Genomic DNA, 22563 nt, shown 5'->3' with positions numbered 1-22563 from the left:
GAACAGGCCCAGGCCCTTGCAAGCCCAGCAGCCCTCTGTCTCCAGAGTCATGCTGGAGGTCTGGACCTGCTGGCTGTGTGATATTCCACTTTAGGGAGACTCCGTTCCCTTGCACAACCGTGAGAGCTGGGCCTGCCACTGAAACATTGTGTCAGCCTCTAAGTGACCCTTTCACTAGATGGTAAAGTGAGATGCCTCATCCCCAAACTATAAGAACAGTTGTATGGCTGTTTTTGTGTCTCCTGGCTAACAAATGTTACATGTTTGGCAGCATTTGGTATAGTGCTTGCTTTCAGTATAATCTACCACCAGTTAGTGAGGTTGTGGAAACAAGGACACACAATCTCCCAAATTCATCAAGAGAACGGACAATTGCTGAATGGCCAAACTGGCTTAGATCTGTTGGCGACATTCAGTGTGTCCCTTCCTTTCCATTTATCCATCAAGGAATTACTGAACCCTACCATGCACCTGTCCTGGGAGTTTGTCCTTGGCTGCAAGCTATTCTCAGGCAGTGACGGGGATGGGATGGGAGAGAGGATGAAACTGAAGGATCCTGGAGCCTAAGAGCTTCCTCTGTACCGAGGGAGGGAGGGTGACATGACCAAGACTTCTAATGTCTTTGGTGGTGGTGGGTGGGGCTGGCAGTGTAGGTGGTTTTGGTTTGATGACAATTCTTGGGCAGCAGCATTTGAGAAGATGATTTGGGAGGAAGAGTGATCGAGTTCTACACAGAGTTGGGGAGGGCAGGCTTCAGGAAACAGGCCTGGGGTGCCAACGTACAGTGAGATCCTGTGACTTTCTTCATTTGGCCACCTGGGTGGAAGGAGGGACAGCAGAGGATTACCAGAAGGGTCCAGTAGTAGCAGTCTAGCCCTCAAGTGCTCCTTCATTCATTCAAGCAGGCTTAATGTATTAAGCACTTATTGTGCCAAGAAGTGTGGTAGCAGTGTGGACGTGCCGCGGTGTGCAAAGCCACAGATCCCTGATCCAGGAAGCCCACAGCCTAGTGGAGGAGATATATAGTGATCAAACAATCTTACAACTTTTTGTAAAATGCCCATAGTAGATGTTCTGAAGAGAAGCTTTTGGAACTGTGAGCGAAGAATAGGGGAGGCGAAGAGAGTTTGGATAGGGTTTTTCACTCTTCAGGCACCAAGTCCCCCACACAGTGGATCAGCGCTTAGAAAAAGCCAGGCCTGGGGACTTGGAAGCCCCTGCACCCCTCGCGCGAGTAGGGGCCCGGCCCCGGCCCCGCCGTCGGGGGGCGCTGCCTCCTCCCGGGCGGCGGGGGGCGCTGCGGTCGGGCGGCGGGGGGCGCTGCCTCCTCCGGGACGGCGGGGGGCGCTGCGGGCCGGGCGGCGGGGGCGGCCCGGGCCGGCGCGGCGAGCCGCGCGGCGGATGGAGAGTCTGGCCGCGGCCGGCGGCGCCGCCTCCTCGTCGGGCCGGGCGCGGCGGGCCGGGGCCTTTGTGTAAGGCGGCGGCGGCGATGGTGCTCGGGGCCCCGCGGAGCCGGGTAAGCGCGGCCAGGCCGAGGGCTGCCCCTGGTCGAAGCCCGACCCCCGTGCCGGCATTTCTCTCGCTCTTGCTGGGGTTTTCTTGCCCGCTCCCTTCGGCCGGACCCATCTTCCCCGCCCGCGCGCCGACCCCGGCCGGCCCCACCGCTCCTCCCTTGGCCCCTTATTCAGCCCCGTGCCCCCGCCAGGCTCACCCGGGTGAGCCCTGCGCTGTTTGTGGAGGGACCGAGGCGTTCGGTGCCTCCAGAGGGAGCGCCCCAGCCGATGCAGCGCCCTTCCCTCCCAGATGCGAGTCTCCGGAGGGGAGACCGCGGCGCCCGGAGATTGTTGGGGTGTCCTCAGAAGTTCCCAGCCTCCCCCTCTCGCACCCTCCACTCTGGCTGCCCGGCGCTGCGACCCGCCGATCGTTCAGGGGTGGCCAGCAGGGCCCGGGAGATGCTTGGCCGGTACCCCACAATACTCAGATTCTTCCTGGGCCCCAGAAAAAGTTGGGAGTTGTTGGTAGAATCTGGAGAGATGGAGAAAGGGGCTGCGTTGCGCACAGTTGTGAGACTGAACAGGGATTCAAGTAGCTCTTCTTCCTTAGTCGTGCAGGAGTCAGAAAGGGCAGAAAGTGGTAGTGAACAAGCCTCTAGGAGTCTTACCTGTATAATTAGAAGTCTTTCTTGCGGCATCAAGTAAATATATGTTAGTGCAGGGCTAACAAAATATAAACCCCGAAAAGGGTGGCCAAAAAGAATACAACATATTAAAATAATATTAAATACTACCACAGTTGTGTTCTGCTTTGCTTTGCTGTGCATTCTGAGTGTTTTAACTTCACAGAATACAGGGACTGTGATGGCTCTGGGTTATCTAAAGGCCAGAGAGCAGGTATGTAGTATAGGCAGAGAGAGATGGGGATTCAAGAACGTGAGATTTATTTAGAGATTGATTGAGAGGTTGAAGACACAGCAATGACAAAGCTAAAAGATGGAACTAACTTACCTGTTCCTCAGTAGCTAGTGGAGCTTTGATAGTTGTGTTCAAGCATGTGCATGGCATTTGGCATCATGAGGGAAAAGAATATATGCTCAATGAAGTAGGAAAGCTTGTATTTGGGAGGAAATTAATAGAGAAATCTGATCCAGTGGCTCTGGTAATGAAGTATAAGATTGTGTCCGAGGGAATGCCTCTAGTTCGTCTCTAGGCACCAGCTTAAGACCAAGCTATCAGATTGTCATCAATCCTTTTGGTTTTTGTCTTAACTCTTTGAGTATATACAGGGGGAGATGTCCTTGTCTTGTCATAATGGAGGAACTCTCCATGCCAGTTTACTCCTGATCCCCACCCGGGGCTTGGAAACATTCAGAGTGGTGGTATTTTCTCCTGCATAGCCTCTCTTTTGCACGGATGTGTTTGGCCATCCATCTTTTTCTCTTGCTGTCCACAGATTAACTGTGCTGATAAGGAGGTAATTTCATAGGAGCTGCTAAGATGGGCATGAGGATCAAACTGCAAAGCACCAACCACCCCAACAACCTGCTGAAGGAACTCAACAAGTGCCGGCTCTCAGAGACCATGTGCGACGTCACCATTGTGGTGGGGAGCCGCTCCTTCCCGGCCCACAAGGCTGTTCTGGCCTGTGCAGCTGGCTACTTCCAGAACCTCTTCCTGAATACTGGGCTTGATGCTGCCAGGACCTATGTGGTGGACTTCATCACCCCTGCCAACTTTGAGAAGGTTCTGAGCTTTGTCTACACATCAGAACTCTTCACAGACCTGATCAATGTTGGGGTCATCTACGAGGTGGCTGAGCGTCTGGGTATGGAGGACCTCCTCCAGGCCTGTCACTCTACCTTTCCTGACCTAGAGAGCACTGCCAGGGCCAAGCCCCTGACCAGCACCAATGAGAGCCACTCTGGTACCCTGAGTTGTCCTTCGGCAGAACCTGCCCATCCCCTTGGAGAACTCCGAGCTGGTGGGGACCACCTTGGTGCTGATAGAAACTATGTGTTGCCCAGTGATGCTGGAGGGAGCTATAAAGAGGAAGAGAGGAATGTTGCCAGTGATGCTAACCATAGCCTGCTTCTGCTGCAACCGCCACCACCACCACCAAAGACAGAAGACCATGACACCCCTGCTCCCTTCACGTCTGTTCCTAGCATGATGACCCAGCCAGTCCTAGGCACTGTCAGCACGGGCATCCAGACCAGCACCAGCTCCTGCCAGCCATACAAAGTTCAAAGCAATGGAGACTTCAGTAAAAACAGCTTCCTCACCCCTGACAATGCAGTAGACATTACCACTGAGACCAACTCCTGTCTGAGCAATAGTGAGCACTCCAAAGATCCAGGCTTTGGGCAGATGGATGAGCTCCAGCTCGAGGACCTGGGGGATGATGACTTGCAGTTTGAAGACCCTGCTGAGGATATAGGCACAGCTGAGGAGGTGATTGAGCTGAGTGATGACAGTGAGGATGAGCTGACTTTTGGAGAGAATGACAATCGGGAGAATAAGGCCATGCCCTGCCAGGTGTGCAAGAAAGTTCTAGAGCCCAACATTCAACTGATCCGGCAGCATGCTCGGGACCATGTGGACCTGCTGACGGGCAACTGCAAGGTCTGTGAGACCCACTTCCAGGACCGAAACTCCCGGGTAACCCATGTCCTGTCCCACATTGGTATTTTCCTTTTCTCCTGCGACATGTGTGAAACTAAGTTCTTTACCCAGTGGCAGCTGACCCTTCACCGACGGGATGGAATATTTGAGAACAACATCATTGTCCACCCCAATGATCCCCTGCCAGGGAAGCTGGGTGTCTTTTCAGGAGCAGCCTCCCCAGAGCTGAAATGTGCTGCCTGCGGGAAAGTATTGGCCAAAGATTTCCATGTGGTCCGGGGCCACATCCTTGACCACCTAAACTTGAAGGGCCAGGCCTGCAGTGTCTGCGACCAGCGTCACCTTAACCTCTGCAGCCTCATGTGGCACACGCTGTCCCATCTCGGCATTTCAGTCTTCTCCTGTTCTGTCTGTGCCAACAGCTTTGTGGACTGGCATCTTCTAGAGAAGCACATGGCTGTGCACCAAAGCCTGGAAGATGCCCTCTTCCACTGCCACTTGTGCAGCCAGAGCTTCAAGTCAGAGGCTGCCTATCGCTACCACGTCAGCCAGCACAAATGCACCAGTGGCCTTGATGCACGGCCTGGTTTTGGGCTACAGCACCCGGCTCTCCAGAAGCGGAAGCTGCCAGCAGAGGAGTTTCTGAGTGAAGAGCTGGCGCTGCAGGGCCAACCTGGGAACAGCAAGTATAGCTGCAAGGTCTGTGGCAAAAGATTTGCCCACACAAGCGAATTCAACTACCATCGGCGGATCCACACGGGCGAGAAGCCATACCAATGTAAGGTGTGCCACAAGTTCTTCCGAGGCCGCTCAACCATCAAGTGCCACCTAAAGACACACTCGGGGGCCCTCATGTACCGCTGCACAGTCTGTGGGCACTACAGTTCCACCCTTAACCTCATGAGCAAGCATGTTGGTGTGCACAAAGGCAGCCTACCCCCTGACTTCACCATCGAGCAGACCTTCATGTACATCATCCATTCCAAAGAGGCGGAAAAGAACCCGGACAGTTGACTGGGTCCTGGCAGAGCCACGGGGAGCTCCCACGCGGCAGCTGGAACGCTGATATCTAAGAGCTGTTGGTCCCTCCCCTGCTGAAGTTATAATTTTGCCTTGGTAGGAATTCTGTTCTGTGTTGTGTTTAAAGAAGGAAAGATGAAGAAATAGCACATAAGCTGTTACTGTTTTTGAGAAGCAACAGCCCTATCACATTTACCTCCATACCTGTTCTTGCCCATGAAGGGCTGTGTTTTTTATTCTTTTGAGGCTGGTTTTGGGATCTAGTCAAGCAGTTGGTGTCCACTAGACCCCCTTCCCCAGCCTCTCTAGTTTTAGTTTACTGATAGGTTTTATGCTGCTACGAATCCAACCAACAGCCTCACTGGATAGAGGGAGTAAAGGGAGGTTTTCACTGTGGGTGTTACCGCCAGGCCTCCAGCTGGGCTGACCAGCTATGAGAAAGATTTTGGGAATGTGGTCATTCAGAAAAGACAGGTCAGCAGGGCAGTCCCCTCAGGTTCTAGCCCTCAGCAGGGACAAGGTATCAGGGATGTAGGTGTCTGCTTATCTACGACCCTAATCTGCTGATTGGACAGTGAAAATCTTTTGGCAGCTAGATCCATACTAGGGACAGAGCTTTCTATTTAGGTCAGAAAGCTTTGGGATGAATCCCTGCCAGCCAGAAGAGGTGTCCTGCGGTGCCGCCAGAAGTGGCAGCCTGGATGGACAGGAGAGGTTTCTCTTTTCTCCTAATTTCCAAAGAAACAGGATTTTATGGCGTGCTGGCCCGGGACGTCTGACCTTCTGTGGGGCCGAGAGGATAGGGAACCACTTGATACAGTCATCTGTTTTGGCCACTTCTGTTGGTTGTGAATGAGTGTCCTGGTGGAGAGGTGGGGATGTCTCTGACAGCAGCAGCCTTGCCTTAATTTCTATCTGGTCTCCTGCCCAGAAGTGTTTGGCCCGTGGTTTAGATGAGCTGACTCCATGAAGTGGTGGAGTCGCAGACTGCGAGCCCTTCAGAATTAAAGGGACCTGAGTAACTGGTGGTGTGTAGCAGGGTGTGCGTTCTGACTGTCTGTCCTAGTCGGGTAACCTGTTGTTTACTTTGTGCTAACAGTGCCGGAGCTTTGGCAGCTCACCTTTGACCTGCTGGAATTTATCCTGATCTGTCGTTGCCATTACCTCCAGGGGTCGCTGTTGGATGGCAGCTGGTTCAGGCCCTCCGTGGGTGGCTGCAGAGTGTGCCGGCCCAGCCCACGCAGCTGGTTAGCTCCACTCTTACTTGGTTTTCTAAGGGGCTTTGCCCAAAGAAGGCTTGAGGGATAGGGCCCTCGATCTTGCATACTTGTGAGGTGCCACCTCAGTAGCTCATACTACCTCACCCTGCTCAGGTGAGCTCTGGGAGTCCCTGGCTTCAGCCCTGACACTGCCCCTGGTGGGATTCAGCAGCACCCCGGGCTGTTTCACAAGCAATTAGTTTTCATTAACTCACAAAGCCTTTTTGGACATTAATATTTATTTATTTTTGTTTTTGTATACACATTACCCAGCATGTCTTTTGTATAAGAGACTTTAGGAAAATGAGTTTTTCCCCAGCAAGTAGCCATATTCTAGAAAACAGCCTTGACCAGAGATTTGGAGAACCAGGGGTATAACTAAGGGAGGACGTGTCAAGCCCTTAAGCAAATTCTTTTCTTCTCCAGATTATCTCTAGCATAATAAACCCAGGGAACACTTTAGGCCATGGGTGTATGTTCTAGAAAGTTCGGGCCAGTTAAATTCCAGGCCTTTCAACCCCTTTCCATCCTGTGATGGAGTAGATTGGGGACAGGGTTGAGGGGAGCAAGTGACATGAGGGACCTATTTGCACAGTTTGGAAGCCTCCTGTCCTTATTTATATTGAGATGTCAGACAAACCAAAGCTCCATCCCTGTTGGACCTGCTGCTTCTCCCCAGCCCTGAACTGATAAAGCCTCAGAGTCGGAGTGCATGGCTGTCTGGTGGGGTGACCATTAGATGAAGGGACTTGTACAGTGGCCAGTTTAAAGGTCCACCTTAGACCATCTAAACCCACCTTGTTCAGTGTCCCCTCAGGACATCCTCATCAGGAAAGCAGTGTTGAGACTTCATTGCTGACTGGCTTCTCCCTTTCTTATTCACACTGACCATTAGAATTAAGAAGGAGATGTGTAACAAACTACAATCAAGTGTCTGCTACATTTTCAAGCATGAGCAGTCCCTCCCAGACTGTTGGTGAGGACTGATTTTTGAAATGCTGGCGTGAGAGAGGTGGTAATTACTGGAACCAGCCAAGTGGCTGAGAGCAGATACATGTGCTGGAGAAACCTTTTTCCTTAACAGAGGGCATCATGGGTGCTGGGTGGTCTGTGTACTTAACCTGAAACTGTGAAGTTTTCCTTTTTTGCCAGTAAACCAAAAAGCAGATCCTTGAAACTGTGCCCTTGAAACACGAGACAGAAAACTGCATCCCCTGATCCCCCTGGGGCTGATCAGATTGATCAGGGTGGCCCAGTTGGTCCCAGTCAGATATGTCATAGGATCAGTAGCTTATGAGATTTGTTGACCAAACCCTCTCCCTGTTGGGGACCCTTATATTCACACCTGAACTTCCCCGTTTCCCTCCACCCCGCCAAAGTCATGTCTGCTTCCTCTGCCTCTAGCTCACCCTCTTCTGAATGGTTTTACTTGAAACACTATATTGTGGCATAGGGCACCCTGGGATACCTGGTAGAAGGTATTCATTTTATTTTGCATTTTTAATTGTTTTGACTTTCCGTTCATTTGATTTTGTTGCTCCCTCTCTCCTGGAGCCTAGTTTAGTACTGTCTTCTGTGTTACTCTGAAGTTCTGTTTAAGCCTTGAACATCCTCTTCTCCTGTTTTCTTGGTATGTACTCAGGACCAGCTACATCATTTGTGGAGCTCTCTTATTCACAAATTATTAAGAATGATCATAGAGCATTAAACCAAATATGAGGCCATTCCCAACTTGTTTTCTGAGGGGAAAATGGTAATACTTGTGTGGTATCTGGGGTTAAACAGCAGAGGCTCCATGTGGCCAGAGGCAGAGATTAGTATCCTGGCACTCCAGTGACCCACTGGTGACTTACTGATGCCATAGCACCTGCTGGGAAGCTCTGCTAAACCTTAGTATTTGGTCCTAAATTTTATGACTCCATGGAGTTCCCATCGTCCATGGCTAGTTAGGAAGAAAGGAGGTGGGATAGGGGTCAGGCCCAGGTGACCTTTAAGAACCAGGAGATGGGTAAAAGTTTTTTTTTTTAATATCCTTCTTTTCTGATCTATGAGTACCTGTTTGTCTCCAGGCCAAACCTTTGGGCTTAAATATCTTTTTCCTAGACATGTTTTTGCTAGTGTTGAATTTTCTTCCTCCTCTGGCCTCCTGTGGCCCTTTCCCCAAGCCCCAGACTACTTCCAAAGCAAATTCTAGATGGACACTGTATTTGTTGGTATGGGAGTGGGCTCTATGGAGTGGTCTGCACCCATCTGGGACTCTTTTCCCTAAATCCTGCACCAAATGAGTCAGGAGGCAGGGTGCACAGCATTAGTTTCAGTGTGGTTATGCATCGTAAGCTTAACATCAGAATGAAAATGAAACTCGATTTTGATGTTTCTTTAAAATCCTTCCCCTGTTCAATCCACTCGCCGCCCCCACCTTGAATAGCTAAAGTCTCTTACGAAACAGAGAAGAGTTGTTGACGTCTAACTCCTTCCATTAAATTAATAAGTACTGACCTCCTAATATTTAAGTGTTTACTATCTATTGCTGTAAAGTTTTGTATATTTTGTAAACTTTTTTCCCCAAATAGTAGATGTCTAAAATCATTGTACATCTGATTCTTTTATATTCCATTGTTCAGCACAAAGTGTGGTTTTTATTTAGAATAAAAAAAGAAATTTGAAATGAGAGTTCTCTTCCTACCTACTATGAATATGCTCATACCTGGAGTTCAGAATATCTGGGCTCATCACCCTTTCAGTAGCACATTTCTGCCCAGCAGATGCCAGAATTCTTTCAGGTAGCACATTTTCCTTTTCTGTAGCTGGAATTCCCCAGGATTAACTTGTTGACCTGTTTTTAGTGGGAAATTAAGTCAAAGACTCAACCTTTTCAGGGGGTATTCCTGAGAGGATCCTCCGTCAGCCCAGAGAGAGTGGTGGGTCCCTGCCCGTGTCTACTTGGACTAATGTTACTAAGTGAGAGATTTGGCTACAATTTGTTTTGCCAATGCCATTTGATTTGCTGGGACATGGTGTGTCTTTGAGTGGAGCAAGACAGATTGAAAGAGGGAGGAGGCAAAAGTTTGGCATAGTTTAATGAGGTTGATATATGGGTGTTTCCACAGAGGAGACAGACCTCAAGAAGTTAGGGAGTGATGTCCATTTGGCCCCAGAGCACATGGCCCAGGCGGGGCTCCCATCAGTGCTCAGTAGATGCTGAGTGTAACAGCTGGTTACCACTCTTCCCCTCCATGGATGGGAGGCCTTAGGGAAGTATTCATACTGCCAGGGTGATAACTAATCTTGGGAGAGTGGCCTCTGAGGTGACCTGCAATGTGACAGATGTAAAATTAGGTTTCCTTTGGGAAACAACTGTAGCCCACGTCAGAGGAGGCAGTGATAGGGGCATCAGATCTTGGCTTACTTCTTTATGTTGGGACAAGAGACGAAAGTCTTTTTCAGTGTGAATTCTGCATTGGTAGGCTAAGCCCTTACTGCGACCCAAGCCACAACCCAGACTCCTGATTCAAAAAGCCTTCAGCTCTGTGCTACTGAGCAGCTGTCTGCAGCATAAGACCCTTTCAGATTTGGGCCCAGTGAGCAGGGAGATGCAGGTTTCCTTCCATGCTCCTGACAAACCTGGGTGCTATGCAATTGGAGCACGTGGTCAGTGCATCCACTGAACAGGTCTGATTTCTCAAAGCAGAACAGGTGGTCTCCAGGTCAGTGAGTAGTTGCTCCAAGTTAAACATTCCAGATACATCAAGCACTTGAGCAGGACAGAGGAGATGGCGAAGAGGCTATCAGTGATTCTAGTCCCCTCACCATGGGCAGGATTAAGAGGCAAAGGACGTGGAATTGGAAGGTGGAAACTAGATCCTGTTCTTAGGCCTTTACTTCAGAGTTCTTCATGGACAGGGTCCTAGTCTCCCAAACATAAGTGATCCTTTTCCAGAAGATCTACTTGTTAACAGAGGACTTCTTTGCTTCATCTGTAGAAGAAGTGTTAAGGAACCTAAGTTGTGGGACAGGAAAATTATGAAAAGACATGGCCAGGGAGAACTGACTTATAACAGTGTCAGAGCTCTGCCCTGTGACGGAATTGAGAAGTTTCCACTGTGGCCTTCCCCATCTGGTGCTGGGGACAGAGGGTGAAGGACAGAGCATCTGTCAGCACCTGCTGCTGGCTGTCCCAAGGGCTGCTCCCAGAATGACATCCCTTGATACTTTCCTATGATCTGGAGAGAAAGAGATGGGGGTGGGTTGGGCTTTCTGGTAGCTCTGTGTCTCCCTAGAAGAAGTCTGGAAGTTTCCTAGATCCGAAGCTGGGAGGAGGTCAGCTATGAGGAGCTGACTCTGGGACAGCTCCTCTGCTTGTGGGGAGGGAGCAGGATGGACAACGGGGAGGGGAGGGTGTCAACAAGGAAATGGAGCTGTGTTTCCTGGATGGCCGAGGGTGGAGATACCCTGCAGCTGACCCAGCTGCAGGGTGCAGGTCTCAGACCTTGGCTTTGCCCCCACCCCTGACATCCCCATCCCCCTTCACTTATCATAGCTGTGCATAGGATGCACAGCTGGAGAACGTCCTGCTGGGGTCGCCTGGTTCCTTGGCCTCTGGCCTCTTGTCCCCATAACCTGCATAGTGAGCTGGAAGATCAACAAGCTCACAAACACAAAAGGAGTTTTGTGACGTTCTTGCAGAGCTCACTCTTTCCGGCCAGAGTGATTTATGAAATGAATGTGTCTAGTTTCCTCTGCCGAGCACCTCTTTAGCCTCAGCTCCCTTCCCAATCCCAGCTGGAAGTGCAGATTTTTAAAAGATCCAGAGTCCATGACTATCTCTCCCATTTATTTCACCTTTTTTTCTGCATGGCTCCTTAGACACAAGGACCAAGACAAATAGTACAACACTGAGGGTCTGCTCTCTATCCCTCCCGACCCTGTCTCCCTCTCCATACCTCTGTATTTTAAGATAGACACAAATTTGACCCTCCCCTCTACATCCCCCCAAATCTCCCACCTATACTCTCACCTGTGTCTTTTCCTTCACTGTTGGAGGAGCCTGGCCTCTACCTCAGCTGGATGTAAGAGGCTGAGGGGGAGAGAAGGGGGAAGTATTTGGAAGCAAAGGGGATGCCTGAAAGCTCAGGCTTGGCTCGGGGTGGGGGGTTGCTGCAGCAGGCTGGCTGTCCCCCTTGGTGATGATGATGGAATGCTGGGTGGAACAGGAGGAAGAGGAGGAGTGTGCGTCTGCCCTGGTCTGGTCCTTAGGAAGGTAATGGACTACAGCGTTCAGGAGCCGGCCCCGGAAGTGTGGGCTGAGAAAGTTGTAAAGGATGGGGTTGATGACACAGTGCAGCATGGAGAAGCAGTCGATGACATCATAGAAGAAGTAGAGCAGGTGGACCAGGTGGCAGTGGAGGGAAATGTGGGTCCCATGCAGTGTGAGCAGCAGTAGGGTCACATGATAGGGCAGCCAGCAAATGACAAAGACGGCCACGTAGGCACACATCAGCAGGCAGTGGCGCCGGCTCTTGGGTTGTTCTGCCTGCCGCAGCCGGCAGGCCGTCAGCACGTTGAAGACTGCGATAAGAGGGAAGGGCAGCAGGAAGCCCAGGATGGTGGTGGACAGGGTCACCGCCAGGGCCCAGGTACTGTACGTTTCAAAAGGTGCCATGAAGAGGCACATGGGCTCAGGGCCCTCCACCAGCTGGATGTGGACCACCTCAGGTAGCGGGATGATGGCCGAGAGGACCCAGATGCCCGCACACATGGCCCGCCGCACTCGGTGCTGGTAATGCTGCCAGGAGGGGGAGGCACTGGTGAGGGTGACATAGCGGTCGACGCTGAGGCACACCAGGAAGAAGATGCTGCTGTACATGTTGACAAAGTAGAAGTAGTGAGTGAAGCGGCAGGAGAAGCTGCCCCAGAGCCAGGTGTAGTCCAGCGTGACCTCCAGCATCCACACGGGCAGAGACAGGACAATGCCCAGGTCCGCGATGGCCATGTTGAGGATGTAGAGGTTCAGCAGCCCCACCCGGCCTGAGCCACGCCAGTTGACGCATATCACCAGGAGGTTCTCCACCAGCCCAACCACAAACATGGCCAGGTAGAGGGCAAAGAGGACCACGCGCTTGGTGCTCTCACTAAGCTCCACATGGCACTCAAACAAAGTGTGGTTGAAAAGGTTGAGCAGCTCGGTCCAGTTGTGGATATCTCCAAGGTCACTGGCAGGCACTGCAGTGACCCCCTCCGAGGGGCCGGGCCCCCAGCTGGGTTTCACTGACATTGGGACCAGCACACACCTATTGGGATGAAAGGAGAGTTGGAAGGGAAAGCAGACCTTGAGAGCCTTGTGTCCTCAAGGTAGAGGCCAGAGGGAGTCGGGGGCTTTGGGGAAAGATTCTGGGCTGATGAGTCAAGAAAGGGAAGTTTAGCTTTCAAACTGTGAATAAATAATACACAACTTACTTGCTAGCTCTGACCCAAGAGCAGAGATACTTTCTTAAGGGGTTTCAGGTGGAAGAGGCCAGGGCTGTTGGTGTCCACCAACATTTCTTCCCACCCCCAGACAGTTCTCCCTCAACAACCCCCTCAATGCCCCCACACCCGCCATTCCTAGGTGGTCTCCAACCTCCACCTCTCTCCTGGCACTTCATTCCTCAGCCCTTTTGCACAGATCTTCATTGCTCTTTTTCTGTCTCGTTATTTGGACCGTGAGTGTGGAACACACACACACACACGCACACCACACACATCTGATTCACCCCTAGGAAAACCTGTGGATCACACGGGAAAGCCAGTTGTCTGCAAGCCCTGATTCCCATCTTCCCTGGGAGAGGGCGACACTCACCTGAATTTCCCTTGGGAGCCCCTCCGTCCTGGAGGGAGGGCCGGCAGGTCCAGGCTGTGGGGAGCTGTGAGGAGGCTGGAGGGCCCTTGACTGTGGGGCTGGCTTCCGTGCTGGCTTCACGGCCGCCCTTCCCATCCGGGAAGTAGCTGTCACTGCTGAGGCTCTGTGGAGAAGGCGGGGGTTTTTCCTGCATTCCCCCAATCCGGTTACAGGGGACGTCCCAGCAAAAGACCTGGTGTGCCAGTGGCAGGGAGGTCATACTGCCAGCATTAAAATCTCAGCTCCTCCCTCACTCGCTGAATGAATTTACCTCTTTCCTTAGCCTCAGTGCTCTCCTCTGCAAAGTGGGGTCAACAATATTATCTACTAAAAGGGATGCTGTGAGAATTAAAGGAGATGTTGAGGGAAGGAAAGTGCTTAGCTCAGGCCGGGCCTGTGGCAAATGCTTCACATATATATGTATTTTCCTCTCCCTAAGTCAGCTTGGAATCCCTCTCTCCACTGTCTTTTTTTTTTTTTTTTTTTTTTTTTTTTTTTTTGAGATGGAGTCTGGCTTTGTCGCCCAGGCTGGAGTGCAGTGGTGCTATCTCGGCTCACTGCAAGCTCTGCCTCCCGGGTTCACGCCATTCTCCTGCCTCAGCCTCCCGAGTAGCTGGGACTAGAGGCGCCCGCCACCGCGCCCGGCTAATTTTTTTTGTATTTTTAGTAGAGACGGGTTTTCACCGTGTTAGCCAGGATGGTCTCGATCTCCTGACCTTGTGATCCGCCCGTCTCGGCCTCCCAAAGTGCTGGGATTACAGGCTTGAGCCACCGCGCCCGGCCTCCCCTGTCTTAATTCCTACTAGAGTGAAATTGGATGTGGAGGTGTAGGGGAGGATTAAAATAAATCTGAAAATCAGTTGGGCTTTTAATGACTCTGGCCCAACCCTGCCATTCTCCCCAGCCCCTCACAGGGCTGTGAGCTCCCTGCCTTCATCTTGTGACTGGAGGTGAGAATCTGGGGAGAAAGATAAGATTAAATGGCTGGGCATGGTGGCTCACACCTGCAATTCCAGCACTTTGGGAGGGTGAGGCAGGAGAATCGCTTGAGCCAGGAGGCAGAGGTTTCAGTGAGCTGAGATCAGGCCACTGCAGTCCAGCCTGGGTGACAGAGTTAAAAAAAAAAAAAAAAATTGAATGTGGGGTGTCAAGGGGGCTTTGTCAAAGCTTCAGGGAGATTCCTAAATGGGGAGGGAGAGAGAGAATGGCGCCCTCCCCCTGTGGCTCTATACTTCTCTGCGTGAAGGGTGTGGTGGGTGGCTGGCAGGGAATGAGCAGGGGATGGGGTGTGGGGGAGGGAGAGCAGAGTTGTCTCTCCCTCCAAACTAGTGGGTAAGGGATTCTGAGCTGCATGTTATGGGTGAACATTGTGTGTCAGCAGAGCTTCCTGCCTCTCAGAGGGCTTTCACCTCACTTCATACCGTTTGATTCTGGAGATATCCCTCTGGGGAGGATGGATTTCTTCACCCTCTTTGAGGCCCAGAGAGGTTGTGTGTTACACAAGCCACACTTGGCAGATGGCAGAGCTGCCTAGGCCTGAGCCAAAGGTGTGTCGCCTGGAGGGGATTGAGTATATATTAAGTCGAGGTGAAATTCCCATAGCATAAAATTAACCATTTTAAAATGTGTGATTTAATGGCATTTAGACATGCACATTGTGCAACCACCACCTCTGTCTAAGTGCTAAACATCTTCATTACCCCCAAAGAAAACCCTATAACCATTAAGCAATCAATCCTATTCCCCCGCCCCCAACCTTCTGCTACCTGTCCCTATGGATTTACCTTTTCTGGATACTTAATAGAAAGGGAACCATATCATATGTGACCTTCTGTGTCTGTTTTTTTTTTTCACTTAGCATGTTTTCAAGGTTCATTCACATTGGAACATGCATCCGTACTTCATTTCCTTTCATGGCTGAGTAATATTCCCTTATGTATGTGTGTATATATATACACACACACACCACATTTTATGCACTCAAAGAGAATATTTTTTAAAAGTTTGCTAATTGATTCTTTTATTATGGTAAAATATACTTAAGATTTACCATGTTAACCATTTTTAGGTGTACAGTTCAGTGGCACTAAGTGCATTTACACTGCTGTGCAACCATCAGTGCCATTTATCTCCATTAAAGGGGATATTTTTAATTTTGCAGTTTTCTTAAACCTTCCACTTACATATCAGATCGCTCTGAGATCACAAAATCTATCATGGCCGGTGCAGTGGCTCACACCAGTAATCCCAGCATTTTGGGAGGCCGAGATGGGAAGACTGCTTGAGCCCAGGAGTTTGAGACCAGCCTGGGCAACAAGACAAGACCCCCATCTCTACAAAAAAATAAAATAATTAGCCAGTTATGGTGATGCAGTCTGTACTTGGAAGGCTGAGGTGGGAGGATCACTTGAGACTAGGAATTCAAGGCTGCAGTGAGCCATAATCACACCGCTGCACTGAAGCCTGGGCAAGAGAGCTAGATCCCATCTCTTAAAAAAAACAAAACAAACAACAACAACAACAAAAAATCATGGGCTAGGCTAGGTGGCTCATGCTTGTAATCCTAGCACTTTGGGAGGCTGAAGTGGGCGGATCACCTGAGGTCAGGAATTCGAGACCAACCTGGCCAACATAGTGAAACCTTGTCTCTACTAAAAATGCAAAAATTAGCCAGGCATGGTGGTGCATGCCTGTAATCCTAGCTACAGAGTAGGCTGAGATGGGAGAATCTCTTGAACCCAGGAGGCAGAGGTTGCAGTGAGCTGAGATCACGCCACTGCACTCCATCCTGGGCCATGGAGTGAGACTCTGTCTCAATAAAACAAAACAAAACAAAAACAAACCATCATGATGAACCACGACAGTGTAAAATGTTGTTTACTTCAATTTTTCAGTTAGTTTTGCTCTCATTTTCTCTCTAGGATCTTAGTTTCTATCCCATTGATATTTCTCTTCAGTAAGGAGCCTTCTGAGAACTTCCTTTTGACCCATGCAAATGAAGCCTATCCTAGACCAAGCACCCTCCAAGGAAGACCCTGGTTTGGACTTGGTCCTCTCCAGATGGCCACATCTGTGACCATTTCTGTTCCTCACAAGACTGCCCTTTAGTGGCTCCTATCTCCTGGGTCTCTGAATTGTCCTTCCCACATGGAGACATCCCCCATGCAGCCTCACCTCTACCTGCTCCCTGCTCCCACCTACTCCTGTTGCCCAATGTGTATTTGTAGAAAGAGGAAGTGATGGTGGTTCCTTCTGGCAGAAGGGAAAGCTCCTCCCTCAGGAAGAAATAAGTGATAGCTCTGCAGTTTTCATGTGGGGCTTTTTTAGGGGGTGGGGGTGCAGCTGGAAAGAGAGAGACTGGGAGGAAGAGAAAGAGGGAGGAGCAGGAGGCCAGGCTCCTCGCCAACCTGGGCAAAAGGAGCAGGCCAGCAGCTTTGCCCTATGCAGCAGGAACAGCAGCAGTGAAACAATTCCTGGAAATTTACTTTTTCTCCTCCCCGCCCCACTTTTTTTCCCCAAAAAAGTGTAGACAAGACTTTGTGATCAACAATCAGAAAGGAAGGAAGGTACCAGGGAGGGGGTATTGAGAGGCAGAGATAAAGACAGGCGACTTCCCAGAGTCGGGTCGGGAAAAGGGCTGTGCCTGGACCCTGGCAGAAGGGATGAGGCAGGCTGCCCCAGGGATCAACCCACATGTCTGACTTACCGGTGGAGGCAGGTGCCTTGTGGACAGGTTAAGGCTGAGGCATTTGGCAGTGATTGCACTCGTGTCCACAGTGTGAACTTCCAGAAGGCTACTGAGTCAGGAAGCCAAGTGTAGTCGTGGAGGTTGCTCTGCCCTCCTGCCACAGCTTCCCCAAGCTAGAGAGGCATCTGGTTTGCCCAGCAGTACCAGATTGATTAGGAGCTTTCTAGTCTCCTCAAAGCCTGTGACCCACTCCCCTGTCCTTGGCTCTCTCTGCTCAGTTTTTCCCTTTTCACCGGGTCTTTACAAGACACTGTGGAGATAACACCAGTTTTTGAATCAGACCTGTTTTTGACACTTTTTTCCACCACTTGGTAGCTGTGTGATCTTGGGCAGGTCACTTAACCTTTCTGAATCTCAGTTTATTTTCTTTTGTTTTTGTTTTTGTTTTTTAAAAATATTTATTTGTACAGATTGATGTGGTGCATGTGCAGTTTTGTTACATGTATAGGTTATCCATCACAAGAATAACATGCATTGTACCCATCGACTAGTTTCTCATCATCCACCCACCTCCTATTCCCTCTTCCTTCCAAGTTTCCACTGTGTACCATTTCACTCTCCACATCCATGTGTACACATCTTTTAGCACTCACATATGAGTGAGAACATGCAATATTTGATTTTCTATGCCTCGTTTGTTTTACTTAAAATAATGATCTCCAGTTCCATCCACATTGCTGCAAAAGACATAATTTCATTCTTTTTAATGGCCAAATAGTATTCCATTGTGTATATATACCACATTTTCTTTATCCTTTTATTCGTTGATGGACGCTTAGGTTGATTCCACGTCTTTGCTATTGCGAATAGTGCTGTGATAAACATACTAGTGCAGGTGTCTTTTTAATGTACTGATTTCTTTCCCTTTGAGTAAATACCCAGTAGTGGGATTGCTGGGTTGAATGGCAGTTCTACTTTTAGTTTTTTGAAAAATCTGCATACTGTTTTCCATAGAAGTTGTACTAGTTCACATTCCCACCAGCAATGTCTAAGAGTTCTCTTTGCTCCACATCCTTGCCAACATCTGTTTTTTTTTTTAATCTTTTTAATAGTAGCCATTCTGACTGAGGTAAGATGATATGGCATTGTGGTTTTTATTTGCATTTCTCTGATGATTAGTGATGTTGAGCATTTTTTCGTATATCTGTTGGCCATTTGTATATCTTCTTTTGAAAAATGTCCATTCGTGTCATTTGCCCACATTTTAGTGGGATTATTTGTGGGTTTTTTTTTTTTTTCCTTGCTCGAGTTCTTTGTATATTCTGGATATGTCCCCTGTCAGATGAGTAGTTTACAAATATTTTCTCCAATTCTGCGGGTTGTTCATTCTGTTGCTTATTTCTTTTGTTGTGCAGAGCTTTTTAGTTTAAGTCCCATTTGTTTGTTTTTTTGTTTTTGTTGCCTGTGCTTCTGAGATCTTAGTCATAAATTCTTTGCCTAGTCCAATGTCCAGGAGACTTTTCCTTATATTAGATACTAGATTTTTACCCCAATACTAGATTTTCTTCTAATATTTTAATAATAGTTTTGGGTCATATATGTAAGTCTTTAATCCATCTTGAGTTGAATTTTGTGTCTGGTGAGAGATAGGAGTTTAATGTCAGTTTCTTAATATATAAGGTGAGGATAATGATGCTTCCCTTACAGGTTATTATATGGGATACATGAGATAATATATACAAGCATGCCCTTTTTCCACTTGTTGGGGATAAGGAAAAAGGAATCCCCTCTTGTGGAATTGACATTGAGAGACCTCTCTAGTCCTATTACCACCAGCCATTTTTTCCTCTCTGAATTAGATCAACATGAGCCAGGTCTTTTATTTGTCTGTCTTGGGTTGTGTTTTTTACATAGAAGGGTGGGAACATTCCCAGATGTCACTATGAATTACCACAGAGAGATGTAGTAATGGTAACAGCTAATGTTTATTGAATACGCACCATTGGCCAGATGCAGTTGTAAGGGGCTTTATCCATATCACCTCATTTAATCGTCATAACAACTTCGTGGAGTGAGTACTACCATCGACAAGGAAACCAAAGCACAGAAACTTTAAATAACTTGCCCCAGTCACACAGCTAGTAGTTCAATAAGCCCATGTTACAAGGATTCTTGAGCTGGATTCCATGCAGCTAATGGTTTTAGGTGTGAACTCTATGAAAAGTATATGCAAGTTTTTGATTTTTGTGTTATGTGCATTTTTGTGGGGGCTTAGAACCTTCCGTAGATTCTCGACGGGGCCCACAATGTCCAAAAGTTTAAAAAAAAAAAAAGACCCGTGGAGAGCTTCTCCTAGACTGGGGTCAGGATAAAAAAAGCAATGTTGGGTATCCACTTCTGTGGAGCTGACTCAGCCCTAGGAATTCTAGGAAATTTCTTGCGTGAGGAAGGAGGTGTCTCCATGAAGGCTGAGGGATTTGTAGGATGATCTCAGAGGGATTTGAGAAGGGGAAAGTGAATGTCTTTGCTTCCCACCCCCTATCTTTCACGAGATGAAGGACAACTGTTTCCTCTGTGATTTCCCAAGTGTGAGAAGGGAGAGGGTGTGACATTAGTCTAAGGAAGAGGAAGCTTGAAAAGACTGATAAAAGACTGGAAGGGACCCAGATATTATTAATATCCCTCTGCTGCCTACAGCATCGGCAACCTCCCCGCATGCCTCCACCCTTCCCCGCTCCTTCGGTCTCCTATCTCTCCCAGCTTCTGTTTCTCCCTCACTCTCCCACCTCCTGATCTGCACCCCTCCCCCAGCCTTTCTGTAGATGTGGTAAGTCTCTTGTTGATTCCAGATTTCTTCCGTTTCTGTTAACTTTTGTTGAGCACCTAATGTATGCTGGTCAGAAATTCTCCAGTGCTTCCCAAGACCCAATCTTTCTAAGTTTTCAACATTTTAATAAAGGCATATGGATTCTTCGACTCCCTGAAATTGGAGTTGGGAGGACTTGACAAACTCATCGGGATTCTCCTCCCTCGTTATAAAGATGAGAAAAATGGAGGCTTTAGGAAATCTCATAGTGTCGCAAGATGTAAGAAATAGTGATGAAAATGGAAAGCGAAGCCAGATGTTGCAGTGTCAGCTACCTCAACATTCATTATCTCTGCTAGAAGCTAGCGCTGCCAGGGGCTGGAAATAAAAAAATGACAGGACTCAGTCTCGGAGCCCCTGCGAGTCTGTCAAACCTCTAGTATGCAGCACACTCAAGGCTCCATCCATATTGCCTAATTAACACGAATCCAGTCTCTTACCAGCCAGCAGTCTTGCTGTTTCCCTCCTTGGAGGATTCGTGCAGGGAGATATGGGGGCGCCCTGATGCTGGAGAGCGTGACCATTGGTATGAGCTGAAGAGCCTTGGCCGATCCCAGGCCGATGCACACGTCGTGACTGCAGGGCTAGAGAAGAACCACCAGGGGGCGCGCGGCTCTTTGCTAGCCTCTGGTTTCTGCAGGAAACCTCTCCTTCCCCCTCCCAGTCCATCTCCACTTCTTCCTTCAATTAGGGGACAGAAATTGGGCAAACATGGACAGTGGGAGAGACGCCCAGTGCAAAGAAACCCTGGATTATTCTGTCCCACCCCTACTCCCTCAGCTCCTTGCCCCTCTACATCCTGCCCACCAGTTATGAAATAGTTTCCTCGACCTCACCTGGAGGGACCTTCCTTGGACAGCAGTGAGGTACGGTCTGTACCCCATTCTGTAGTCTCCTGAGGAGAAGATCCCTCCTGTCCATCAACACCTTGATACAAACTAAAGTAATACCTTTCCAGTTACTAGGGTTCATATCCTTCCCTGCTTGGGCAAGGTTTTGAACACACCATCCTCATTGTCCTTGTCCAAATGAGCAATGTTTTTAGCCTCTCAGTGTCTGAGGGGTCCAGATCCTGGATGTGGGCTCTGACAGGGGAGGGCGGAGGACAGTGGAGCCAGCACCCAGGGCATATTAGGAGGTGAGCGGGTGAGCCCTGTGACACCTGCGTAAGTAATTTCATTCCCCCTCCCAGCAGCCCTGGATGCTTCCTTCCTGTGGGTTCCAAGGCTCCATTCCCTTCTTTCCCCTTTCTTTACCTGTAAGGTTGGACTCCCCTGTGGATCTTCCACTTCTTTCTGCCCCAGAAAACTACTGTAGCAGGAGGGGACCTGCTCCTGTCCACTCTTTTGCCTTCTCCTTCTCATCCTAGAGAGCCTGATCGTGCCCCACTTTTCTGGGGAGTGATTGATTCTACATGCTGAGTGGGATGAGGAAACTCAGGCTCAGAGCAGGATTTCCACCGAATGTGCCTGCAAACCAGTAACTTCCCAGTAAAGTCTGTTCTGGGTGACCATGGTTCAGGAGTGCTGGTATACAGTGTGTGTTAGGCCATTCTTGTGTTGCTATAATAAATACCTGAGACTGGGTAATTTATAAAGAAAACAGGTTTAATTAGCTCATGGTTCTGCAGGCTGTACAAGCATGCATCTGCTTGGCTCCTGGTGAGGCATCAGGAAGCTTACAACCACGGCAGAAGGTCAAGCGGGAACTGATTTGTCGCATAGTGAGTGGGAGCAAGAGAGAGAGAGCTGGGGAGATGCCACACTTTTAAACAACCAGATCTCATGACAACTCATTCCAGTGTCTCCAGGACAGCATCAAGCTGTGAGGGATCCACTACCATGACCCAACACCTTCCACCAGCCCCTGCCTCTAATATTGGGGACCACATTTCAACATGCAATTTTGGTGGCACAGATATCCAAACCGTTTCACAAGATATGTAGAGACAAGTTCTGACCCTTGTTTGTAGATCAGAGTGGTGTGTGTCATGGTGTGTGTGTGTGTGGGCATCTGTGTGGATACTTGTGTGTACACCTGAGTAGGCACAGCAAGGCAGAGAGGCATTGATGGACTAGGGAAACATTGCTGAGTAGTGATAACTACTCACTGGGCAGGACTTGGGATTTGCAATTGCATGCATGAGTGCCTGCAAAGGCAGTTGAAAGAGCAGAGAGATGAAGCCAGGGTAAAAGATGGTGCAGAAAGACAGTGATCAGGGAGGAAAATGAGGACTTTCTGCTAAAATGCCTGAGGGCCTCCCTGCCTACCGCAGCCCTCTGTGTTCTTGAATCATCCTGTCTGAACAGAGGCCAGACTCTCATTTCACCCCAGCCCGTCTGGGTCTGTCCTCTGCAAAGTCACTTCTGCACTGGTACAGGGAGAGGCAGGTGGTGAGTCACCTGAGAGACAAGTATGCGTTCATCATGAGCTGTAACTCACGCTTCAGGAACCTGCTGGCCAGACAGCTGGATGCACAAGGCTTGTGGGAGCTGCGTGTAGGACAGAGAAGGGGGCCAAGCAGCTAAGGGCCAGACTTCAGACAGGCTGGAGATGGTGACCATGGACATCACCAAGACAGAGAGCATTGCTGCAGCTGCCCAGTGGGCGAAGGAGCGTGTGGGGGACAGAGGTACCAACCCAATCCCTCCTCATGCCTGTTTGTTTCTCTTCTCTGTGTGTCACTAGGGAAGACCTAGTGTCTGCTAACTGGGAACATTCCCAAGACTTTTATT

The 22563-nt window shown here is 49.4% G+C and overlaps 2 protein-coding genes across 4 annotated transcripts; one reads left to right on the top strand and one right to left on the bottom strand.

Moving 5' to 3' along the window:
- Positions 1 to 1374: 1374 nt before the first annotated feature.
- On the top strand, positions 1375 to 9065 carry ZBTB39 (zinc finger and BTB domain containing 39). The gene is made up of 2 exons (XM_050747289.1): positions 1375 to 1516; positions 2950 to 9065. The coding sequence occupies exon 2, from the start codon at positions 2994 to 2996 to the stop codon at positions 5130 to 5132; it is 2139 nt and encodes a 712-aa protein (XP_050603246.1). The 5' UTR covers positions 1375 to 1516; positions 2950 to 2993; the 3' UTR covers positions 5133 to 9065.
- A 741-nt stretch (positions 9066 to 9806) lies between these two features.
- On the bottom strand, positions 9807 to 13503 carry GPR182 (G protein-coupled receptor 182). 3 transcript variants are annotated; one of them, XM_050747334.1, is made up of 3 exons: positions 13236 to 13503; positions 11415 to 12687; positions 9807 to 10620 (listed from the first exon to the last, which is right to left on the bottom strand). In XM_050747334.1, the coding sequence occupies exon 2, from the start codon at positions 12669 to 12671 to the stop codon at positions 11457 to 11459; it is 1215 nt and encodes a 404-aa protein (XP_050603291.1). In that variant the 5' UTR covers positions 12672 to 12687; positions 13236 to 13503; the 3' UTR covers positions 9807 to 10620; positions 11415 to 11456. The 3 variants fall into 3 exon arrangements, with proteins under 3 accessions (XP_050603291.1, XP_050603292.1, XP_050603293.1); XM_050747335.1 differs by having other exon boundaries at positions 9807 to 10397; XM_050747336.1 differs by having other exon boundaries at positions 9807 to 10374.
- Positions 13504 to 22563: the final 9060 nt, after the last annotated feature.

This window comes from Macaca thibetana, chromosome 11 (assembly GCF_024542745.1).
Source record: "Macaca thibetana thibetana isolate TM-01 chromosome 11, ASM2454274v1, whole genome shotgun sequence".
Taxonomy (NCBI): domain Eukaryota; kingdom Metazoa; phylum Chordata; class Mammalia; order Primates; family Cercopithecidae; genus Macaca; species Macaca thibetana.
Note: the sequence above shows the minus strand (reverse complement) of the source record. Positions and strands in the feature narration are given on the sequence as shown.

Excerpts from the sequence above, each read along its gene's own strand:
- ZBTB39 (XM_050747289.1), top strand. The coding sequence starts at position 2,994 with ATGGGCATGAGGATCAAACTGCAAAGCACCAACCACCCCAACAACCTG.
- GPR182 (XM_050747334.1), bottom strand. The coding sequence starts at position 12,671 with ATGTCAGTGAAACCCAGCTGGGGGCCCGGCCCCTCGGAGGGGGTCACT.